Source organism: Geotrypetes seraphini, chromosome 5 (assembly GCF_902459505.1).
Source record: "Geotrypetes seraphini chromosome 5, aGeoSer1.1, whole genome shotgun sequence".
Classification (NCBI taxonomy): Eukaryota; Metazoa; Chordata; class Amphibia; order Gymnophiona; family Dermophiidae; genus Geotrypetes; species Geotrypetes seraphini.
Genome location: NC_047088.1, coordinates 109,378,883 through 109,400,294, shown reverse-complemented (window position 1 = coordinate 109,400,294; position 21,412 = coordinate 109,378,883). Strand labels below are relative to the sequence as shown.

Sequence of the window (21,412 nt, the reverse complement as noted above, 5' to 3'; positions counted from 1 at the left end):
CTGGTCTCACACAGCATAGCATATCTTATGCTCTTTTGTATATCATTGGATATAGGAGAAAATTCTATATATGTCGCCCAAAAAATTGGCGCTGAAAAGGTTGGTGTTTATTGCGATTCTGTAAACCGCCTCTGAAGCATGGTTTACAGAAGCATGCATAATACCTGTCTGTCTGACTTACATTTAGGCACAGGCATTTGTGCCAGTGAAAACCAAGCCTAAACGCCTGCACCTAAGTTGTGTGCAGATCAGGTGTATTCTATAAACTTTATATACCGCATAGTCGCCTAAAAGGATCTAAGCCAGGGGGAGTGAACTCTGTTCCTCGAGAGCCGTATTCCAGTCAGGTTTTCAGGATTTCCCCAGTGAATATGCATTGAAAGCAGTGCATGCAAATAGATCTCATGCATATTCATTGGGGAAATCCTGAAAACCCGACTGGAATACGGCTCTCGAGGATCGGAGTTCCCTACCCTGATCTAAGCGGTTTACAATATATAGTTCACATTCATCTAGAAAAGAACTCCATTTAAAAATAGAAAAGGAAAGATTAAGAACAAAGTTAAAATTGTGTGGGTTTTTTCATAAAATATTATAACAAACAGCATTCCAATAATAACAATTCTAATGGTAAAACAATAAAACAATCAGATCTCAATGAAGCATAATTAATCCATACAGCTAAAAATTTTCCATTACTAAATTAATCATTACATAAACACAGATCACAGTCCCAAGCTCTATTCTAAGTTGAGAAAACCAAATGGAAAACAATGTGCTTTTAAATGTCTTTTAAAATTTATATATGATTCTTCTTTTCATAAGTCTATGGGCAAGTTATTCCATAACCGCAGAACTAAATTTAAAATATGCACAATCTCTAGTTGACGCAAGATGTGCCTTCGAGAACGACTATCCTATTGTCATTCAGAGATCGTAATATACCATGGGCTGATGAAAGCGAGCCAACATGGCTTCTGCAAAGGAAGATCATGCCAAACAAACTTACTGCACTTCTTTGAGGGGGTAAACAGCCAGTTGGACAAAGGGGAACCTGTAGACATCATTTACCTCGACTTCCAAAAGGCCTTTGACAAGGTACCCCATGAGCGGTTACTTAGGAAGCTGTGGAACCACGGGGTGGAAGGGGACGTACACAGATGGGTCAAACACTGGTTGGCAGACAGAAGGCAGAGGGTTGGAGTGAAGGGTCACTACTCGGGCTGGAGGAGGGTCTCGAGCAGAGTTCCGCAGGGCTCGGTACTCGGACCGCTGCTGTTCAATGTATTTATTAATGACCTGGAAACGGGGACGAAGTGTGAAGTTATAAAATTTGTGGATGATACTAAACTCTGTAGAAGGGTAGAACTGCGGAAAAGTGTGAGGACCTACAAAGGGACCTAAACAAACTGGAGGAGTGGACAAATAAATGGCAGATGGACTTCAATATAGGGAAATGCAAGGTTATGCATATAGAGAAAAAGAACCCGATGTTCAGCTACCAAATGGGGGGATTAGTATTAGATGGAAGTAACCTTGAAAGAGATTTGGGTGTACTTGTGGACACAACAATGAAGTCAACAGCACAATGCGCAGCAGCCGTGAAGAAGGCAAACAGAATGTTGGGTATTGTTAAAAAGGGTATTACGACCAGAACAAAAGAAGTCATCCTGCCGTTGTATCGGGCAATGGTGCGCCTGCACCTGGAGTACTGTGTTCAGTATTGGTCACCGTACCTCAAGAAGGATATGGCAATACTTGAGAGGGTCCAGAGGAGAGCAACACGAATGATTAAGGGCATGGAAAATCTTTCATACACTGAAAGATTGGAGAGACTGGGGCTCTTCTCTCTGGAAAAGCGTAGACTTAGAGGAGACATGATAGAAATCTACAAGATCATGAAGGGCATAGAGAGAGTAGAGAGGGACAGATTATTCAAACTTTCAAAACATAAAAAAACAAGAGGGTATTCGGAAAAGTTGAAAGGGGACAGATTCAAAACGAATGCTAGGAAGTTTTTCTTTACCCAGCGTGTGGTGGACACCTGTAATGCGCTTCCAGAGGGCGTAATAGGGCAGAGTACGGTACTGGGGTTCAAGAAAGGATTGGATAATTTCCTGCTTGAAAAAGGGATAGAGGGCTATAGATAGAGGATTACTGCACAGGTCCTGGACCTGTTGGGCCGCCGTGTGAGCGGACTGCTGGGCACGATGGACCTCAGGTCTGACCCAGTGGAGGCATTGCTTATGTTCTTATGTCTTGGGGTGTAAAATAGCGCCAATTTACTCGCACAACTTTATAGAATATGCTTAGAAAATGGTGTGCATAAATTCTAATTAGTGCCAATAATTGCTTGTTAATTGGCACTTATCAGCACAGATTGGCTTGTCAAACAATTAAGTTGCACACATAAATTGGCAGTGTGCACAGATTTGCATGCGCAAATTTGGCCACAGAATACAGAATCAGGGGGTTAATGTGGATACCGAAGTAAGAAATAAGAAAAAGGCAAAACAAATATGTCTTAATTTGCTGTCATATTCTAAATCTCTTTTTCTCCCATCCCCCGTCCCTCTTTCCTGTATCTGTCTATGGCTTCATTTGGATTCAAGATTTGGATTCAGTGCCACTCTCCTTGTCAGACATTATGAAGCTGACCTCATCTCTTCCCCAGTTTCGCAGCACCATAAGACCACCATTGCAGAGCAGCAGTGATGGTAAGAACCAATGACATGTGTTTTCTGTACAGAAATAACTGCAGAAGAGCAGGTTACTTTCACAGAACACAACACAGAAGTCATAGTTACCATCTATCAAGAAACTTTTTTTTAAAAGGTCAATATTTTTATTGGTTTTGACTTTCCCCTGCTATTTTACAGATCCCATTTTATTCAATGAGACCTAGTTATTCATAACCAGGTTTAAGTGTGAAATAACATGTCTTAACTGTAGTCCACATGTGTAACTACGTCCCTAAGCACTACGAGGGGCTGCTGAAAAGTTCTCAGTCCAATCAACAAAGTTGGGGCAGCCTCCTTCAAGGGCTACACACTTTGTCCAGAGATATTCCTCTTTTTTGTTCCATATTTTTCCGACGGAATGAAAAAAGTAGAAAATTGCTGGATTAAGGACCTCTTATATCAAACTGCAATAGCAGTTTTTAGCGCGCTGAAGGGCCTGCGCTGCTCATAGGAACTCAATGAGTGTCGGAAGCAGCTTGGGCCATTCAGCGCGGCTTCCCGCACTAAAAACTGCTATCACAGTTTGATAGAAGAGGGCCTAAGTGTATAGCCCTCAACGGAGACTGCTCCAACTTTGTTGGTTGGGCTGAGAACTTTCCAGTGGCCCCTCGTATTCTAAGTCATGTAGCACATAAATGCAAGAGGACCTTGACATACAGTAGGTGAAGCATAGGAGGGGGCAAAGGCAGGGAATCACCGCTTGTGTGTACAAGTTAGAGAAAAGTGTGTTATGTGAGACTGCCCAGATACCATTATAGAATACGCTTTCATTGTGCAACATCAGGGAGCCTGAAAGGGAGTGCTCAGTTGCAGAATTGGCCAAATAATGGTTAAGCTAAGCTAGAATCTCAAATAGCCCATATGGGCTTAAGACAGGGGTGTCAAAGTCCCTCCTCGAGGGCCACAATCCAGTCAGATTTTCAGGATTTCCGCAATGAATATGCATGAGATATATTTGCATGCACTGCTTTCATTGTATTCTAATAGATCTCATGCATATTCATTGCAGAAATCCTGAAAACCCAACTGGATTGCGGCCCTCGAGGAGGGACTTTGACACCCTTGGCTTAAGATGTAAAACGAGACTAACAAAACAGAAGAGGATTCTTACAGTTTAAAAACTCTTACCTATGTTTACCTATGGAAACGTTTCCTCTAACACTTTTGAATTATATTTAATTTTTTTAGACAACCACAGTTCCCTTCTGTTTGGTACTCTGGAGCTAAGACTACATTCCCTCCAAGGGTTCCAAACCCCAGCTAGTAAGTGATTTTACAATTAATACTTTTGAGATTCTCTCCCATTTGTTTTAATTTTTAGAAGTATTTATTAAAACTCAGGTATTATAAAAGAAGAAAATACAAACAGTAACAAAAGTGACAAGTACAGTAAAACACCAGAGTTAGAAACAAAATCATGGAAGTATACCCATTAATACTTCTAATCATTTTTAAGAAATGTTTAACAAGCAAATGACCCCCAACTGATCCCGAACCATTGAGTTAACTGCAAATGAAAATCTTAATGCCATGCAGAAGCAAAACACAACAGGTCCTGAAGGAGCATTTGCTGCTAAGAACAGGCCCCAAATATCCTCACACTTTAGACAGTGTTTGTTTTGAAAAAGCAATTAATCATTCCATGTCACACAGGTACCACATCTTTGCAATCCACATAACCAAGGATAGCACAGAGCATTTTTTTCCAATGATTTGCTATGGTCAGTCTAGCACTGCCAGTATAGCACTGGCAGCACTGGCAACTTGCATAGCACTGTTCACAGTTTGACCATACAGCCATGTGCAAGTCACTACTTGGCAGCTTTCTGAAACTCAGCCTGCCAATGCAGCACTCTCCTCACCCTCAACCACCCAATGAGAGCTGCAACGAGAGCTGCAATCCAGTCAGGTTTTTAGGATTTCCCCAATGAATATGCATGAGATCCATTTGCATACAATGGGAGGCAGTGCAAGCAAATAGATCTCATGCATATTCATTGGGGAAACCCTAAAAACCCGACTGGATTGCGGCCCTTGTTGTCCACCCCTGGTCTAGCAGCATGAGAAGCTTGATGCACCAATAGAGATTGTTTACAAGAAAGACTTGGGGAGGCTTTTTCCCAAAGAGAAAAACAGCAGGATGCCAAAGGTGCCCAGTCTACATTGCAAAAACACTATATAGTCCTCTGGTATGCCCAAGCTTTATAGCCTTCTTGAGGGCCGTAATCCAGTCGGGTTTTCAAGATTTCCCCAATGAATATGCATGAGATCTATGTGCATGCACTGCTTTCAATGCATATTCATTGGGGAAATCCTAAAAACCTGACTGGAATGCGGCCCTCAAGGAGGGACTTTGAGATCCCTGCTTTATAGCAAGTCCACCAGAGATGTCCCATGGATCCAATATTGGGACACCCCCCTCCACAGGTGAAAGGGGCCCCTATAAACATGTGGAGGGGCATAATCGAAAGGGACGTCTAAGTCCGTTTATGTCCATCTTGCAAGTCATCCAAAGTTAAAAAGAGCTTAAGACACATTTTCGAAAGATACAGCCAACTTTTTTTTGTTTCGAAAATCGTCTAATTATACGTCCTGCCGATCTGATTGTCCAAGCCACTAAATTGTCCATCTTTATACCACATTTTCATCCAGCTTTCCATCCAAGTCCAAAACGCCTAGAACAAGCCCTGTTGGATGTGGGAGGGGTCTGCAAAGTGATGGAATGCACACCCAGACATGCCACCTAAACAGTGGGGTACCTTACAGGGCACTGCTGTGAACTTCACAAAAAGGGTGCCATGGCTTCTCCTCCCTACAGCTCCCTTATAGATTATGGTGAGCCCCCCAAACCACCTCCAGAATCCCCTAGACCCACTTATCTACCACCCCAATAGCCCTTTTGGCTGCAGGAGCCACTTATATGCCAGTACAAAAGGGTTTTGGGAGTGTATAGGGGAGTGCACATGTTTAAGTATCAATGCAGTGATTACAGGGGCTTATGGGCATGGGTCCTCCTCTCTATGGGTCCCTAACCCACCCCCAAGACAACTGAAGCTGCCTCTGGGCTGGACAACTAGGCTTTCTTATGCAAGGCAGCCAGGTGATGATGGTCTGGAGGCTGAATTTTAAAGTTATGATTAAAATTTTTTTAGGGGTGGAGGGGTTGGTGATCACTGGGGTAGTGTGTGGGGGTCTGTGTTATGTGTTTGCAGTGCTTATCTGGTGACTTTAGGTGGGTTTTTGTGACTTAGATCATGTTTTACATGGTCTAAGTCAGTGTTCTTCAACCTTTTTACACCCGTGGACCGGCAGAAATAAAAGAATTATTTTGTGGACCGGCAAACTAATAGGACTAAAATTTAAAAACCCCGTTTACGCTCCATCTCCGCGAGCTCGGTCTCCGCAAACCATCTGATCCCATCTGCACAAGCTGCAATTATGATTTTATATTGAACGTATTTTATAAAGTATAAAAAGAAACAATATTCTGAACAATTGTGATTTTATAAATACAAATATACAGAGCACGGACCAACAAAACCCCTGTCTCCCCTCCCCTTCACATATATCTCCTCTACTATCAAGAAAACTGAACAAGCCAAGTTCATAGAAATATCATGCTAACAGAATACTGCAGTCCCCAGTTATGTCTCTAGCAGGATATATATTTCAAATCTGATATATTCTAATCACAAAATAGAAATAAAATTATTTGTTTCTACCTTTTGTTGTCTCTGGTTTCTGCTTTCATCTTCTTTTCACTCTCTTCCTTCCAGCATCTGCCCTCTCTGTCTCTTCAATCCAGCATCTGCCCCTTCCATCTACTGTCTGACGTCTTCCCCTTCCATATGGTATTTGTCTTCTTTCTATGCCCCTCTCCCCTTTCCATCCAGCCTATGCCCCTCTCTCCTTTTTACACGATTCACTCCAGATTCACTGCTCTCTTCATTTTTATCTCTCCTACACCAGATCTAGCATCTTTGTCCCTTTCAAATTTCTCTGCTGACCCCACTTCCCATCTCATTCCTATCTCTCCCCTTCCCCTCCTCTAATCTCCCTGCATGCTGTTTCCTTCCTTTTTTCTTCTCCCTTCCCTCCTCCCCCTGTCCAGCAGTAACTCTCTTCCTTTTCCTTTCCCTCCTCCCCTCCCAGCAGCATCTCTCCTTCTCCCTCCCTCCAGGTCCAGTAGCAGCTGTCCCTTTTCCCCCCCTTGCCCAGCAGCTTCCCAGACTCCTTTCCCTCCTTCCCTCCCAGCAGCATCTCTCATTCTCCCTCTCCAGGTCCAGTAGCAGCTGTCCCTTTTCCCCCCTTACCCAGCAGCTTCCCAGACTCCTTTCCCTCCTCCCCTCCCAGCAGCATCTCTCCTTCTCCCTTTCCAGGTCCAATAGCAGCTGTCCCTTTTTTTTTTCCACCATGCCAGCAGCTTTCTCCCCTCCCAGCACCTCTCCTTACTTGCCAGCGCTGCGATTCAGTAAGGCAGCCTCGGGTCCTTTGTTGGGTCGCACCGCCTCTGAGGAAAGCGGAAGTTGCATCATCAGAGGCGGCCCGACTCAGCAAAAGCTCCAAGGCTTCCTTCCTGAATCGCTGCGCTTGTAAGGAGAGCCGCTGGGAGGGAAGAAAGCACAGTCTGAGGCTCCCCATTATCTCTCCGGCCCTGCGCTCCTCGATCTTGCCGGTCCTGCGCGGACCGGCAGGAAATTGAAGAAGATGATCTCGCCGGTCCTGCGCAGACCGGCAGGAATTTTCTGCGGACCGGCACCGGTCCGCGGACTGGCGGTTGAAGAACTGTGGTCTAAGTCACAACGTCCAAGTTCCGTCTAGGCTCTGTTGTAAAACTTTTGGTTATACATGCTATACGACTAAGTCTAAGCCGGCCCACATCCTGCCCAACTCCCGCCCTCGATACGCCTCCCGAAATGCCCCGTTTAGCTTTGGTCATTCAGCGGCACTATGAAGGCCTAGGTCGTTTAGAAATACATCCATAACCCATTTTTATTATCGGCACTTGGACGTTTTTGAGAAATGTTCGTCCAAGTGCCAACTTAGGCCGGTTTTTGGACGTTTTTCTCTTTCGATTATGAGCCCCATGGTGTAATTCAGCTATAAGATACCATCTATACAATGCTTTAAAGGCATTTTCCTTGACAGAGACTGCCAAAGAAAATTTAAATAGTCTTTTCTTTTCTTTTGTTTTCTTTTTATTTTATTGACAGTAGGTCCCCTTAAACATACAATCATTTAAACAGCAATACAACTATTCAGCCACAACAAAACAGTAGCAGTATCATCCAATCAAAAATGTCTAAGTCGACATTGGCTCTACCATCTGCTCTCTGCTCCTGACAAAGTGTTGATTTCCAAAGGGTATAAGAATAATTACCACCATGAGCAGATATCCTGTGCCCAGTGTATGTAATGCTTGGGATTTTTTCACCATCACCACTGCTTTTTTCTTTTCCCTCAACACATCTGTTCCATTACCATCCATTTACGAGGGGGTGCTGAAAGGTTCACTGCCCAACCAACTTCCTAAATTCTGAGTGTTATTTTGCCACTGTAGCTGAAGAGAGTGTTATTTTATTTTGCAAAGTGCCAGTTTGCAGAATCGTAATGCTATGTTTTGACTTTGTTTCAGATCATTGATTGAACCCTGTCAACAAAAAGTGTGGAATTTTCAAGTGTGAAACTCCGAGCTGTCATGAAGTTCCTATTCCTGCAGAAGAAAACTCCTAAAGAAATCCATGAATGTATGATGCAGACATTGAGTGGCAAATGCCCATCATACGCCACAGTGAAGAAGGGGTGTGCAAACTTTCAGCGTGAAGATTTCAAGACTGAAGATGCAGCAAGATCTGAGAAGCCTCAAATTGTGTCAGCTCCTGAAATTGTTGACCATGTCCATGACCTGATTTTGGTAGATTGGCAAATTATCAGCCAATTGCTGAGACATTTGAAAGGGCAACAATTTTCGAGTGATTCAGAGGTGATTGTAGCAGCAGAACAGTATTTCAGTGACCAGACATCAGAGTATTGTTTAGAAGGGTTACAGAAACTTCAGATATGATGTGCCAAGTGTGTTGAACTTAGGGGTGAATATGTGGAATAACTTGTAAGTTTCATGGCTCCATGTCATTCCCTTCTTGGTTGAGCTGAGAACTTTTCAACACCCCGTTGTAAGTCACCTCACAACTATTAAGCTTTTAAATAGTTTTCCAGTCATCATAACCAAAGTAGTGCCTAATGTTTGGTACTATATATGGAATTTTCCCCTAAACGTAAAGAACAAGAGGGCATTCAGAAAAGTTGAAAGGGGACAGATTCAAAACGAATGCTAGGAAGTTCTTCTTTACCCAACGTGTGGTGGACACCTGGAATGCGCTTCCAGAGAGTGTAATAGGGCAAAGTACGGTACTGGGGTTCAAGAAAGGATTGGACAATTTCCTGCTGGAAAAGGGGATAGAGGGATATAGATAGAGGATTACTGCACAGGTCCTGGACCTGTTGGGTTACCGCGTGAGCGGACTGCTGGGCACGATGGACCTCAGGTCTAACCCAGCAGAGGCATTGCTTATGTTCATATGTGCATGCAAGTTTTTTGAATTAGGGGGATACTGTATATTTACTGTACCTCAGAAGGGCTGTGGCTCACTGGTTGAGATGCTGCCTCTGTTGTGAGATCAAATCCTATTAGAACATTAGAATTGCCACTGCTGGGTCAGACCAGTTGTCCATCTTGCCCAGTAGTCCACTCACACAGAGGCCCTTAGGTCAAACACCAGTGTCCTAACTGAGACCAGCCTTACCTGCGTACGTTCTGGTTCAGCAGGAACGTATCTCATTTTGTTTTGAATCCCTGAAGGGTGTTTTCCCTTATAACAGCCTCCGGAAGAGCGTTCCAGTTTTCTACCACTCTCTGGGTGAAGAAGAACTTCCTTACATTTGTATGGAATCTATCCCCTTTTAACTTTAGAGAGTGCCCTCTCGTTCTCTCCACCTTGGAGAGGGTGAACAACCTGTCTTTATCTACTAAGTCTATTCCCTTCATTATCTTGAATGTTTCGATCATGTCCCCTCTCAGTCTCCTCTTTTTAAGGGAGAATAGGCCCAGTTTCTCTAATCTCTCACTGTTCGGCAACTCCTCCAGCCCCTTAACCATTTTAGTCGTTCTTCTCTGGACCTTTTCGAGTAGTACTGTGTCCTTCTTCATGTACAGCGACCAGTGCTGGACGCAGTATTCCAGGTGGGGGCGTACCATGGCCCGGTACAACGGCATGATAACCTCCGATCTGTTCATGATCCCCTTCTTAATCATTCCTAGCATTCTGTTCCTTGTGACCCTGGACAAATCATTTAATCCTCCAGTGCCCACTGCTTTGAATATCAAGCTTTGAAATGCCAAGGGACAAAAAGGCGATATACAAGTCCCCATTCCCTTTCTCTTTCCCTCATATGTACTTCATTGCTGATTTCATGTGTAAATAGCAATTTTACAAAATTTCTGCTTTTTATATGTATCCTGGTCACATCCACTTATACAGACAATTATCTTTATGGTATACAATAGTTCAGAAGTATTAGCTATGGGAAAGCTTACAGCAATTCTGCCATTCCTTACAGAAGGTGCCATAAAGACTAGGAAAGGCTGCTGAGGACATTCTAATATGTTTGTATTTCTTCTTAGGTCTTTACTTCTCACTAGAGATGGACTCTTTTGGCTATTTTGAAAAATTTGTAGAGAGTGGAGACATTGCTCCAGAGACAATGACAGACTGGGAGAAGGTAAGTACAGTGGTACCTCGGTTTACGAGTGCATTGGTTTGCGAGTGTTTTGCAAGACAAGCAAAACACTCAGCAAACTTTTGTCTTGTAAACCGAGCACTGCCCTGATAAATGAGCACTCAGCATTGGTGGCCCAGGGGTGAGTACTTGCCTGCGGGTGCTGCACAGCGATTCCAAAGTGTTGCCTTCCTTCCTCGGGGTCCCCATGTGGCTGCCCTCCTGCTTCGGCGATGCCTCTGCCGTCCATCAGCGCTCTCCCAGCTCCCATCTAAACTGGCCATCCTGAATGAGCATGCGTGTGACTTCTCTCTCCTCTCCTAAGTCAGCCGCTCCCCCGACAACACGCTCACCAAATCTGTCCCTATATGATGAATATTGGAAATAACCAGAATCTCTTTCTTTTGTAATCCACCTAGAACCGCAAGGTATTGGCAGAATAAAAGAAACTAATGTAATGTAATATTGCAATTATTTTTATAGCTTCCCTCTGACCAATTGTATCCAGCTTATCTTTCTGAAGGCATGGTCTCCAGAATTGTATACTGTACTCCCAATTATGTCTCACCAGATTTACCCAGAGGCAGCATCACTTCCTTTTACCTATTGTCCATTCCTCCCCCAGTGTACCTATAACTTTTTGTTATTGCCTTGTATATTTGCTTGGCCACTTTAAGACCATCGGGTATGATCATCCCTAGACCCGGCTCTTGTGTTGTATACAGAGAACCTTCACCCCTCTATGTTCCTTTGGGCCTTTGCAGTTCAAATGCATGACTCTGCAATTTTTAACATTAAATCTTAGCTTTATTTATTTATTAATTTAGATTTTTATCCCATCCTCCCAGTAGCTTAGAACGGTCTACAAGTGAACATACACAATTGAGGGTAATTAGACATATAAGAAGTGCAACAGGTTTGAATGATTGGACTTACAGGACTGTGATGTGAGTTTAAGTACAGGCAATACAGCAATTTAAGAGTAGAGTTCAAATATAAGTAGTTAGTTTAAGTACAGTTATGTGAGATTAGGTAGTTGTGTAGTTTAATTACAGTTATGTGAGATTAGGTACAGTTTGTCAGAGGATAGACTAAGAGATGATTATACTGAAGTTTAGGGGGGAGGTAGGAGAGAGGAGAGGGGGGTGCTTAAGGGGGGGGAGAGACAGAGGTGATCTTTAGTTGAAGAGGAGGGTCTTTACCAATTTGCGGAATGTTAATAATGAGTTCTGTTGTCTGAGTTGGGGAGGGAGTTGGTTCCAGAGGTGTGGAATGAAGTGACTGTAGGATCGTTTGCGGGCTGTTTCTGTGAGGAGGGACCTTCCGGGGGGGGGGGGGTGCATAGGCGTATCTCCGATTTTGAGCGGAGGGTGCGAGTGGGGGTGTAGATGGGAAGCTTGGATTTTATGTAGGAGGGGGTGGTGGAATGAATTCTCTTGTGGGCAATTGCCAGGGCCTTGAAAGCACATCACTGGCTAATTGGGAGCCAGTGTTCAGCATGGAGTGCTGGGGAGATGGGATCGTGGTAGTTGAGGTTGTGTAGGAGGCGGATAGTTGCATTTTGGACCCGTTGGAGGCGTTTGAGATTATTTTTGGTTAGTCCATTAAATAGGGAGTTACAATAATCCATTCTGGAGAGGACATATGCGTAGAGGAGTTGGGTGAGGTCAGGTTTGGAGATGTAGGGTTTGATCCTTTTCAGTTGGCGAAGGTAGTAGAAGGAGGTGGAGATTACTTGGGATATGTGGGCAGATAGGGATAGGTGTCCATCTAGGGTTACTCCTAGGCTGCGAACCTGATCTGTTGCCGTTAGTAGAGTGGAGTCCCATGCTAGTGTAGGACGTGGGTATTTGGTTTTTTTTTTTCTGATCCATAAGAGTTCGGTTTTAGAGGCGTTGAGTTGAAGTTTGTTGTTTGACATCCAAGTTTTCATGTCAGTAAGGCAGTGTTGGAGGTTAGCAATTTGGGATTGCCGGTTCTCGCCTAGAGGGAGGAGCAGCTGGATGTCATCTGCATAAGAGTGGATTTTAATGTTATAATTAATAATAATTAATAATAAAATCTTAGCTGCCAGTCTCTAGACCATTCCTCAAGCTTCACTAGATCCCATCTCATGTTTTCCACACCTTCCATGTTATCAGCCCTTTACAAATCTTGGTATTATGTGCAAAAATGCAAATCTTTTAACTATAGCCCTTCTGCAAAACTAGTTAGGAAAAGGTTGAACAGCAGACAAATTTATGCAGTTTTAAAATATTGTTAAAAAGACATCTTTTCTGTAAGATGAAATATGGAAATTGAGTACAGTACTCCCCTGAAATTCATGGGGGTTCCATTCCAGGAACCCCTGTGAATTTCAAAAAAACATAAATGTGGTTTTTCGCCCGTCAAAAGGCAGGGGAGGCAGGAGAGGGCAGCTGGAGCACCAGCAGATGAAGAAAATCACTCGGGGGTCTGTTCCGACCGCCCCTTCCTGCTTTGACATGCAGCTCCTGATTGGTATAGCCCAACTTTACTACAGGAAGAGAAGGTCGGAGCATATGGTGAATGAGCGAGTCCGCAATCATGAACTGCAAATTTATGGGGAACACTGTATACTTTATATAATGCCATCTGTTTGGGCGTTGGGCGCTTCATGATATTTTTATATTGTTTAATAATGTTGTTTTGTATGTGTTCTGTTTGTGTATGTATATTGTTGTGACCCGCTTTGGGTAAGGCGGGATACAAATAAATAAAATATAAACTATAAATCAAAGCAAGAACAGTCCCCTGCAGCATATCATTAGTAACGATCTTTTCTTTAGTGTTAAATCTCTTTACTACTATCTCCTGTCATCTTCCACTCAACTAATTTCTAACACAGTTTATTAATATAGGGCCCATACCAAAGATGCTCAGGCTATTTATAAACAGGGCTTCTGATTCTCTGTTATAACTAGAACACCCTGATAAAACACCCCAATAGGGAACTTGAGTTTCTCAGGAATTTATAATAATAAAATGGTAAGTGCGCATGCGCACTCTAAAGTCGTGTTCCCTGATCTGTCGGGATGTGGCCACAAGAGTGCACATGCGCGCTTACATCACCCGCATGAGGCGGGAATTGAGAGAGGAGCTGCGGCGGGCCGGGGACCGCAGCCAGCCGCCGATCGCCTCAACGAGGGAAATAAGGAGCCGCCCAGGCAACGCAAGGTCCATGCCCGACCCCGGCTCTGCCTAGCACTGGCTGCACGGCCGAGATGCTGCCGTTGCTGCTCCATGCGCCCCGGCCTTCTCCTCCTCCACATGTGTGCTCACAGACGGGGGGCGGCCTGCAGACAGGAGGCTGCTGAAGCCACGGCAGAAACGCACAAAGCTTCCCGGGGGGGGGGGACGGCGCGTGACAGCAAGGAGGGAGTGGGAGCAAGTCGCAGAGGCTGTCGGTGCTATTGAAGGAGCGAGCGAGGATAGATAATACTTTTGTTTTTTTTAAAAGGTTTTTGCACTATATCTGCCGATTGTTCAGCAGGGCTGGCTGTTGTCGCTAAGTAAGGCAGGGGAATTTGTACCTGGTAGGAAGTTTTCTAACCAATTGGAACTTCGGTTCCCAAGTTGACGCGATGGGGGATCCCGCTCTTTAAATTCAGTGCAGCGAGGATGCTGCAGCCATTTTTAGCAAACACAGCAGTGTTACAGCACAACCGAATAAGCACAAGTGTTAGATTAGGTAAGTTAACTTTGTGTGAATGAATACTACATTTTGGTTTGTTGGAAAATTCAGTGTGGTAGAAAGCATGATTATTATGTAATTGTTTAGTACAGTCACAGTATTTGCTTCCCGAAAGACAGAAACACATTAAGCGGCTAGGAAAAAGAGAGAGAGAAAAAGAAATAAAGACAGACACACAGACATATATTCTAGCACCCGTTAATGTAACGGGCTATAAGACTAGTAAGCAATAAATTCTGAAAATCGCTGTACCATGCTCCATTCTGGTGACATCATCCAGCTCTTGCTGTTAGAGCTGGATGATGTCATCAGAGTGGTGATGGCCTCTTTTCCTCTCAGCAGTCATGTAGAGAGATGGCAATGGTCATGCTGAATTGGAGGAAGCAGCTACCGTCCCACTGCACAGAGCAGGAGGAAGCCACACTCCAACTGAAAAATGTATCTTCCAGGCAAGACGTGGTGTTTTGAGACTAAAAAGTGAAATCCCCATTCAAACAGATCAATGCTTTAAGGGATTAATTTAATCAAGTCTTTTTTACACAAACATGGCTGCATACAAGTGTAATTCTGTTATAAAATCAGACTGGTGTAAAAGTGTATTGACATAACACTGCCTTGGCTCCCTTCTGACATCACATCATGGTCCCATGTGTTCAAAAGTGTCCCTTCTGCTCCTTTATTGCTAAAATAGATGTTGCCCCCTCACTTTAAGGATTTTAACCTGCCACACCACATCACATTCTACCCCAACATACCCTAGACCTATTCCAGCTTAGCCCTACCCAATTTACTTTCCCAAATAGTTGCATCACTAACTGCAATGCAATAACACCATTCACAAGAGCTTTGTGAATATCTTCAACTATATCTATAGCCAAATTCTTCTGCTTGCAAAGCACATCTGTATATCACGCTAACATAAACCTATGTTCCAGGCCCTCCTTACCTTGCAAGCTCTGCAATTATGCTCTTATAATATTATATTTTAAAGATAGTGTCACTACGCCTGCATTTCTTCCTACCCTGTCCTTCCTGAATAGACTGTAGCCTGGTATACCTCTAGCCCAGTCATGTTTCTATGTGTACCACATTTCCATGACCATCATTAAATCCATGTCATCCTATTCCACGACTTTGCCATATGATGCTATTGAAAACCATTTGCACAATATCAAAAATGGACACTACTTCTATATGCCAACTTATTAATTAGATTTACTACTTCAGTAATTGGATTTAATAGTATATCTGTTAACTTTTAATCACATTACATTAATTAACTTCTAATGGGGGACAAGCCTTAAACTTAGGAGAACATGTTTCACAAAATGGGATTACTTAAAGAGAGAAACACATAGCCGGTGATGTTATAAGGAGATAAGAGAGTAATGTGTTTCTCTCTTTAAGTAATCCCATTTTGGGAAACATGTTCTCCTAAGTCTGAGAATAGTCCCCATTAGAAGTTAATTAATGTAATGTGATTAAAAGTTAACAGTCATACTATTAAATCCAATTACTGAAGTAGTAAATCTAATTAATAAGTTGGAATATAGAAGTAGTGTCCATTTTTGATATTGTGCAAATTGTTTTCAATAGTTTCATATTTTGTGTATATAATACCATTTGAAGTTTGTATTGTTTTGTTGTATTTGCCATATGATGGTCATTAGTATAGATAGATTTCAATATGTTGCCCTTTTTATCTTGTTTAATGATGATGAAAAGACAGTGCTCTCCTTTTTTCTTTCAGGAGTTTGAGCTGCATGCAGAAGGGGCCCAAGCCTTGAGATTTCTGAGCTATGAGAGTTGTAGAAGAGTGACCCATTGCAGTCAGAGGAGACTCATGGGAAGAAGCCAAATACAGGTATGAGAAGATACCTATTCATGGCTGAATGTCCTTTCTCCACAATTATAGATAGAAATTTTCTATAGCTTTAGTTCCCTTTTGTGTCTTATCCTCTCTGTATTTTTGTTGCTTTCATTCTCTTTTTTCCTCCCTTTTTCTATCTCTGCCCTCCTCTCTGATATTTTCTCTCACCTTTATTCTCTTCTCCCATGTCCATACTTTTTCTGCTACTGGCTAATCTTTCTTGCTACTCATAAAGAAAGGAGTAGGATGTAGGCAATGGCGCCCTCCTCGGATTCAGCATTCCTTCTCTCTGAGCCCAACATTCAACCTCTGTCTTGGAGACTACAAATTGTTTGTTCAAAAGGAACTTTGTGCATCAGAAAGTGCAAAAAAGCTGGTGCTTTTGCGTGTTTCAATACACAAAGTCCCTTTTTCATTATATCTCACTTTGAGACTTACATGGGTGAGGAGAGTAATCAAATAAAAGTAAAGTAATGAGGTTTTGGAACCTTAGGAGATAAACTTATGGTCTTGATCTCCAGCCTGTTTACGAGTTCCTTGGAATCTCTACTCAACTACTTGTCCTTTTTCACCTATCTTAGACCATGTGCTTTCTGTTCCATATCATTGGTCAGAATACTCCAGGAAGAGTGCCTAAGTCCACTTGTCTCTCAAGATTGATTCTGTTGAGCTACCATTGCAGGTTTCACCTTGTAGACCCTAACAGAGAAATAATTCATCATAGTCCCTATGCCCCAGAGACTAATTGGACAGGAAGGTTGTCTGAAATGAACACATATGGGTCTATGCCCTGTTGATTCCAACATGGGACCTGACCAGTGCTGATTTGGGACATAAAAAGGTGTTCCTCCCCACCAAGACTTAAAAAGAAAAAAGAATCCCTCAGAATTTCACTACTACTAATAATTTTTATTTTGTTCTTTTCTTGGTGAAATATACATGAGTACTTTAAAACTCAAGTTAAATATAAAACAATTCTGAGGGAGGAAGGCCATTCACAGACTTGTGACAATCTCTAGTTTTTCTGCCCTCCTCAAATGAACATTCCTTTTTCTCCCTAGTTAAATAGTTTCTTTGGACTCTGTCTTAGCTAGGTAAAAGTCAGTGAAATGTCTGCAAATACTCAAAGATGACAAGCCCCATCATTAATTACCATGCTGTTATCACAGCATTGAAATTTAGCCTGATTCTAGCTAGGCTTACTGTTGTAAATTCTCTTCAAAGCTAGTTCTTTCAGTGCTTCAAAGGGGGAGCTACTCCCACAAGGTCCACCTTCACCTTTACTTGTTCTGCAAAATTCAAAAACATGGGTAGAATTGGCTGGGGTGGAACAAGAGGGTTCTGGCAAATCACTTTCCCACTGTGTCCTGATTCTGCAAGGGAATGAAGATAGTTGTCTCTGACGCTGAGCCAGATTACCAGTTCTGAATGACTCCTGAGAATCACATCTCAAACAAAATGAGCCCAAGGCCTATCTTCTGTCACCTGCTTTTCTCCTGGAGCTTGGATGCTCTTTCGCTATGACCTTCCTCTTCGGGTCCTGATCACTGAGGCTCAGAGAGAAAACTCTATACAGTTAATCATGTCCATTTTGGCTCCTTTTAAAATTACAAATGTAATTCTCTTTAACCATTAATGTGCGTAAGAAAAACACCTACTATCTATTTACATGGCCGTCAACCTCCCCCCCCAACAACATTGAATGTTAATTTAAAAGGTGTACATCAATTGGAAGAGAACATGTTAACCAGAATACTGTGTATTAAACCAAATTGTGCACCTCAATAACTACCATGTATGCAACCAACCCCTTTATGTGCACAAAATGGAGATATGCCAATAGCCTACCCATGCTCTGCCTACATACATGCCCCCTCTGTAGTATACACAATCCCCAGATTCTTGATAGTGCCAAAAAATGTGTGCCAAAATTTGCATGTAGAACACAGATGCATGCCATTAACTTGCAATAAATTAATATTAACAATTGAGTATTGCAGTTAACTGACACTAATTGGAAGGTTGGAAAGCCCATGCATCTTCCTGCACGCTACTCTATAACACTGGGCACTTAAATCACTAGCATGCAACTTAAAAGAGGACAAGACCAGGGGTGTAACATAGTAACATAGTAGATGACGGCAGATAAAGACCCAAATGGTCCATCCAGTCTGCCCAACCTGATTCAATTTAAATTTTTTAATTTTTTCTTCTTAGCTATTTCTGGGCAAGAATCCAAAGCTGGGCAAAAGATCCAGTACTGTGCTTGGGTTCCTACTGCAGAGGTGTTCTAACAATTAGCATGCATTGTTATAGAATAGTGCCTATCCCACTTCCAAATGCCAAGTGCTGGGCACTGGTGTTTAAACCAGATTTCAGCTGACGCGAGAATTGACTTTAGCCGCTATTCTATAAAAAGGCATTCAACTCAAGTGCTGTATATAGACTAGCACATTTTCCAGCACCCATTTTTTCAATGCTGTTTATAGAATTTATACCTATAACATTTGGGTACAATCTTATAGAACAGGACTTAATGCACTTTTGTATGTAACTGCCAATATTGACATCTCTGACACACATAAGTGGCAAGTGAATAGAGACACCAAGCTACACAATTTCCCCTTACATGTTTAGTTTGGGTCTTCTACGAAGCTTGTAAGTGGTCTTAGTGTAGTTCAAGGATAGGTGTGGAATAGTATTAGGGAGAAAAACATTTTTTTAAATAAACTGGGTTACTGTACAAATATAATGTATTCTAAGTGAAATCTACTTTATCCCTTTTCCAGATCTAATCAGGTCATCAGTGCTTGATGACACCATGGCTGCCCATTCAAATTTCACGTTTAAGGGGTCCTTTTACAAAGGCGCGGTTGCAGTTTAACGTGCGGAATACCGCACGTTAAACCGCCTGCCGCGCTAGTACCTAACACCTCCATTGATGAGGCGTTAGGATTTTAGGCTGCCGCGGGGATTAGCGTGTGATGAAATGTCCGACACGCTAACCCCCATAGAGTGCCTTGATAAAAGGAGTCCTAAGTTTCAAGTTTTATTGTTTTTAATATACCAACCATCAACATGTATCTGGCCGGTTTACAATGCTAAAATTTAAAATAAAAAAGTAAAATGATAATTATATATATAGGGGAGGAGTGAACATTAAAAAGATGATTGACAAGTACTTACATGAATTTGAGGATAATAAGGGGAAGGAGGGGTCAATAAGTACATTATTAAAAACAAAATTTAAAAGAAAAGGGATGAGGAAGGGGATATGATATCAGGAATGGGGATCACTTCGTAGAAGCAGTTGAAATGATTTTGCTGGCATTTGGAAAGGAGGTATTTAGAGGTTAAGGTATGCATCTTGAAATAAGAATGTTTTTAGTTTAGTCCTGAATTTGTCGAGAAGATTTTCATGCCGGAGTTGAGGTGGCATAGCGTTCCATAAGGTTGGAGCAACTACGGAGAAGTTAGTTTTCCTAGTATAGTAGAATTATTTGATGGAAGGAACGGCCAGTAAGTTCTGATCTGCTGATCTCAGGGTCCAAGAAGGACAGAGAGGGATGATAAGTTTGTCGAGAAAAGATGAAAGATGTGAGAGTTTGATTTTAAAAACCAGCATTATGGTTTTATAAGTGATACGGTGCATGATGGGTAGCCAGTGGGCTTCTTTCAGGAGGGGAGTATCGTGATCATATTTCCCTACTTTATGTATAAGTTTAATTGCTGTATTTTGTATGAGCTGCAAACGACGTAGTTCTTTTTGTGGAAGCCCATTATATAGGGAATTACAGTAGTCTAGATGGGAGATGACCAGTGAGTGGACAAGGGTTATGATTGCTTTTGTTTCGAGGATTGAAGTTAAGGAACGGATAAGCCGAAGTTTGTAAAAACAAGTTTTTACAATGGAGCTTATCTGGGCGTGGAATGTTAAATCTTTGTCTATAGTCACTCCAAGAAGTTTTATTTTTGGTTCGATTTTTACTGAGCAGGATTTAATGAAGATTTTTCCGGTTATTGTTTCGTTGTTCCTGATCGGGAAAAGTATACCACAGGATTTATTGATGTTAAGGGAAAGTTTATTTATTTGGAGCCAATCACTGATTTTGTCAAGTTTATTATTAATTTCTTGTATTTCATTTATTTTTGTCAACAGGGTGGGGTAGTTGTTTGTCGTCTGCATATGCAAAAATTGTAAAGCCGATGGACTGAGTTAGAGTGAGAAGAGGAGAAATAAAGATATTAAATAGTAATGGAGAGAGGATAGAACCTTGGGGGACGCCATAAGTTTGAAAAATAGGGTGTGAGGTTTTCTCTTTGGAGTGAACTTTAAAGTTTTGCTCATTAAAATAAGAGATGAACCATAAGAGAGATGAACCTGTGATGCCGCAGTTCCTGAGACGATCGATAGTGTCGAAGGCAGCGGACAAGTCAAGATAGACAAGAAGAACAGATTTTCGGTGATCAAGAAAGTAGTGTATAGTAGTGATAAGACCAAGTAAGGATAATTCAGTGGAATAATTGGAACGGAAACCTGTTTGGTGGGGGTGGTTTGGTGGTTTTGTATTGAGTAGTGAAATGGATAACCTGGACATACAGATGGATAAACTGGACATACTGGCCTCACTCATGTATGCTGGACACTACAGACCTATATTTTCCCAGCCTGTACCTTGCTGTCTGTGAATACATGTATCCTTTGAAATGCTAACCCCACTGGCCTTTGTGCTGCAAAGTTCCTGTCTCCATTCCCTGCTGGGAGGATATTTCTCCAAGGTTCTGCTGAACTGTTATCAGTGCTGTATGACTTCACATATGCTAGGCACCCTGGAAAGCCATAAAACATTTATAACGAGCAAGGATCCCTGCAGGACAATGTGGGTGTAGAGAGATGAGAGAACTTGGTACCAAAACATTTGCTGCCTGTCTCTGAAACATGTTATGGGAACCCAGCACACCTGGGGTGTTGAAAGGTCACCCTTGCCAACTTTCAGCATACAAGGACGCCATCCTGAAGATGTACAGTGGTGTAAAACCACAAATGAACATCTGCAAGGTGTTAAGGATCTCAGAGCTGGAGGAAGAAATTTCATGAAGAATTCTCTGTTTCTGCAAGGGCCCCCCTCCTGGGGGGGAAGTGAGAGAGGCGTGGACTGGGGGGAGGAATAGTTAGGTATACATTTTTGTACCAATAGGGAAGTACATGACCAGAGTTCGGGGATGTGCTTCTTGAAACAAAGGAAGAATTTCTCTGTATAAAAAAAACATGCATCACAGGTAGAGCCAGAGAGATTCACTTACTTATGCTAC

At 42.4% G+C, this 21,412-nt stretch overlaps 1 protein-coding gene across 1 annotated transcript in view; it reads left to right on the top strand.

Annotated features, from left to right (window-relative positions):
• LOC117360487 (breakpoint cluster region protein-like) overlaps window positions 1-21,412 on the top strand; it is a 101,902-nt gene that overhangs the window by 57,416 nt on the left and 23,074 nt on the right. Inside the window, exons 12-15 of the mRNA XM_033944293.1 lie at window positions 2,613-2,717; window positions 3,930-4,004; window positions 10,423-10,520; window positions 15,980-16,093. Coding sequence (XP_033800184.1) covers window positions 2,613-2,717; window positions 3,930-4,004; window positions 10,423-10,520; window positions 15,980-16,093 — 392 coding nt within the window. The remainder of the gene's footprint in view (window positions 1-2,612; window positions 2,718-3,929; window positions 4,005-10,422; window positions 10,521-15,979; window positions 16,094-21,412) is intronic.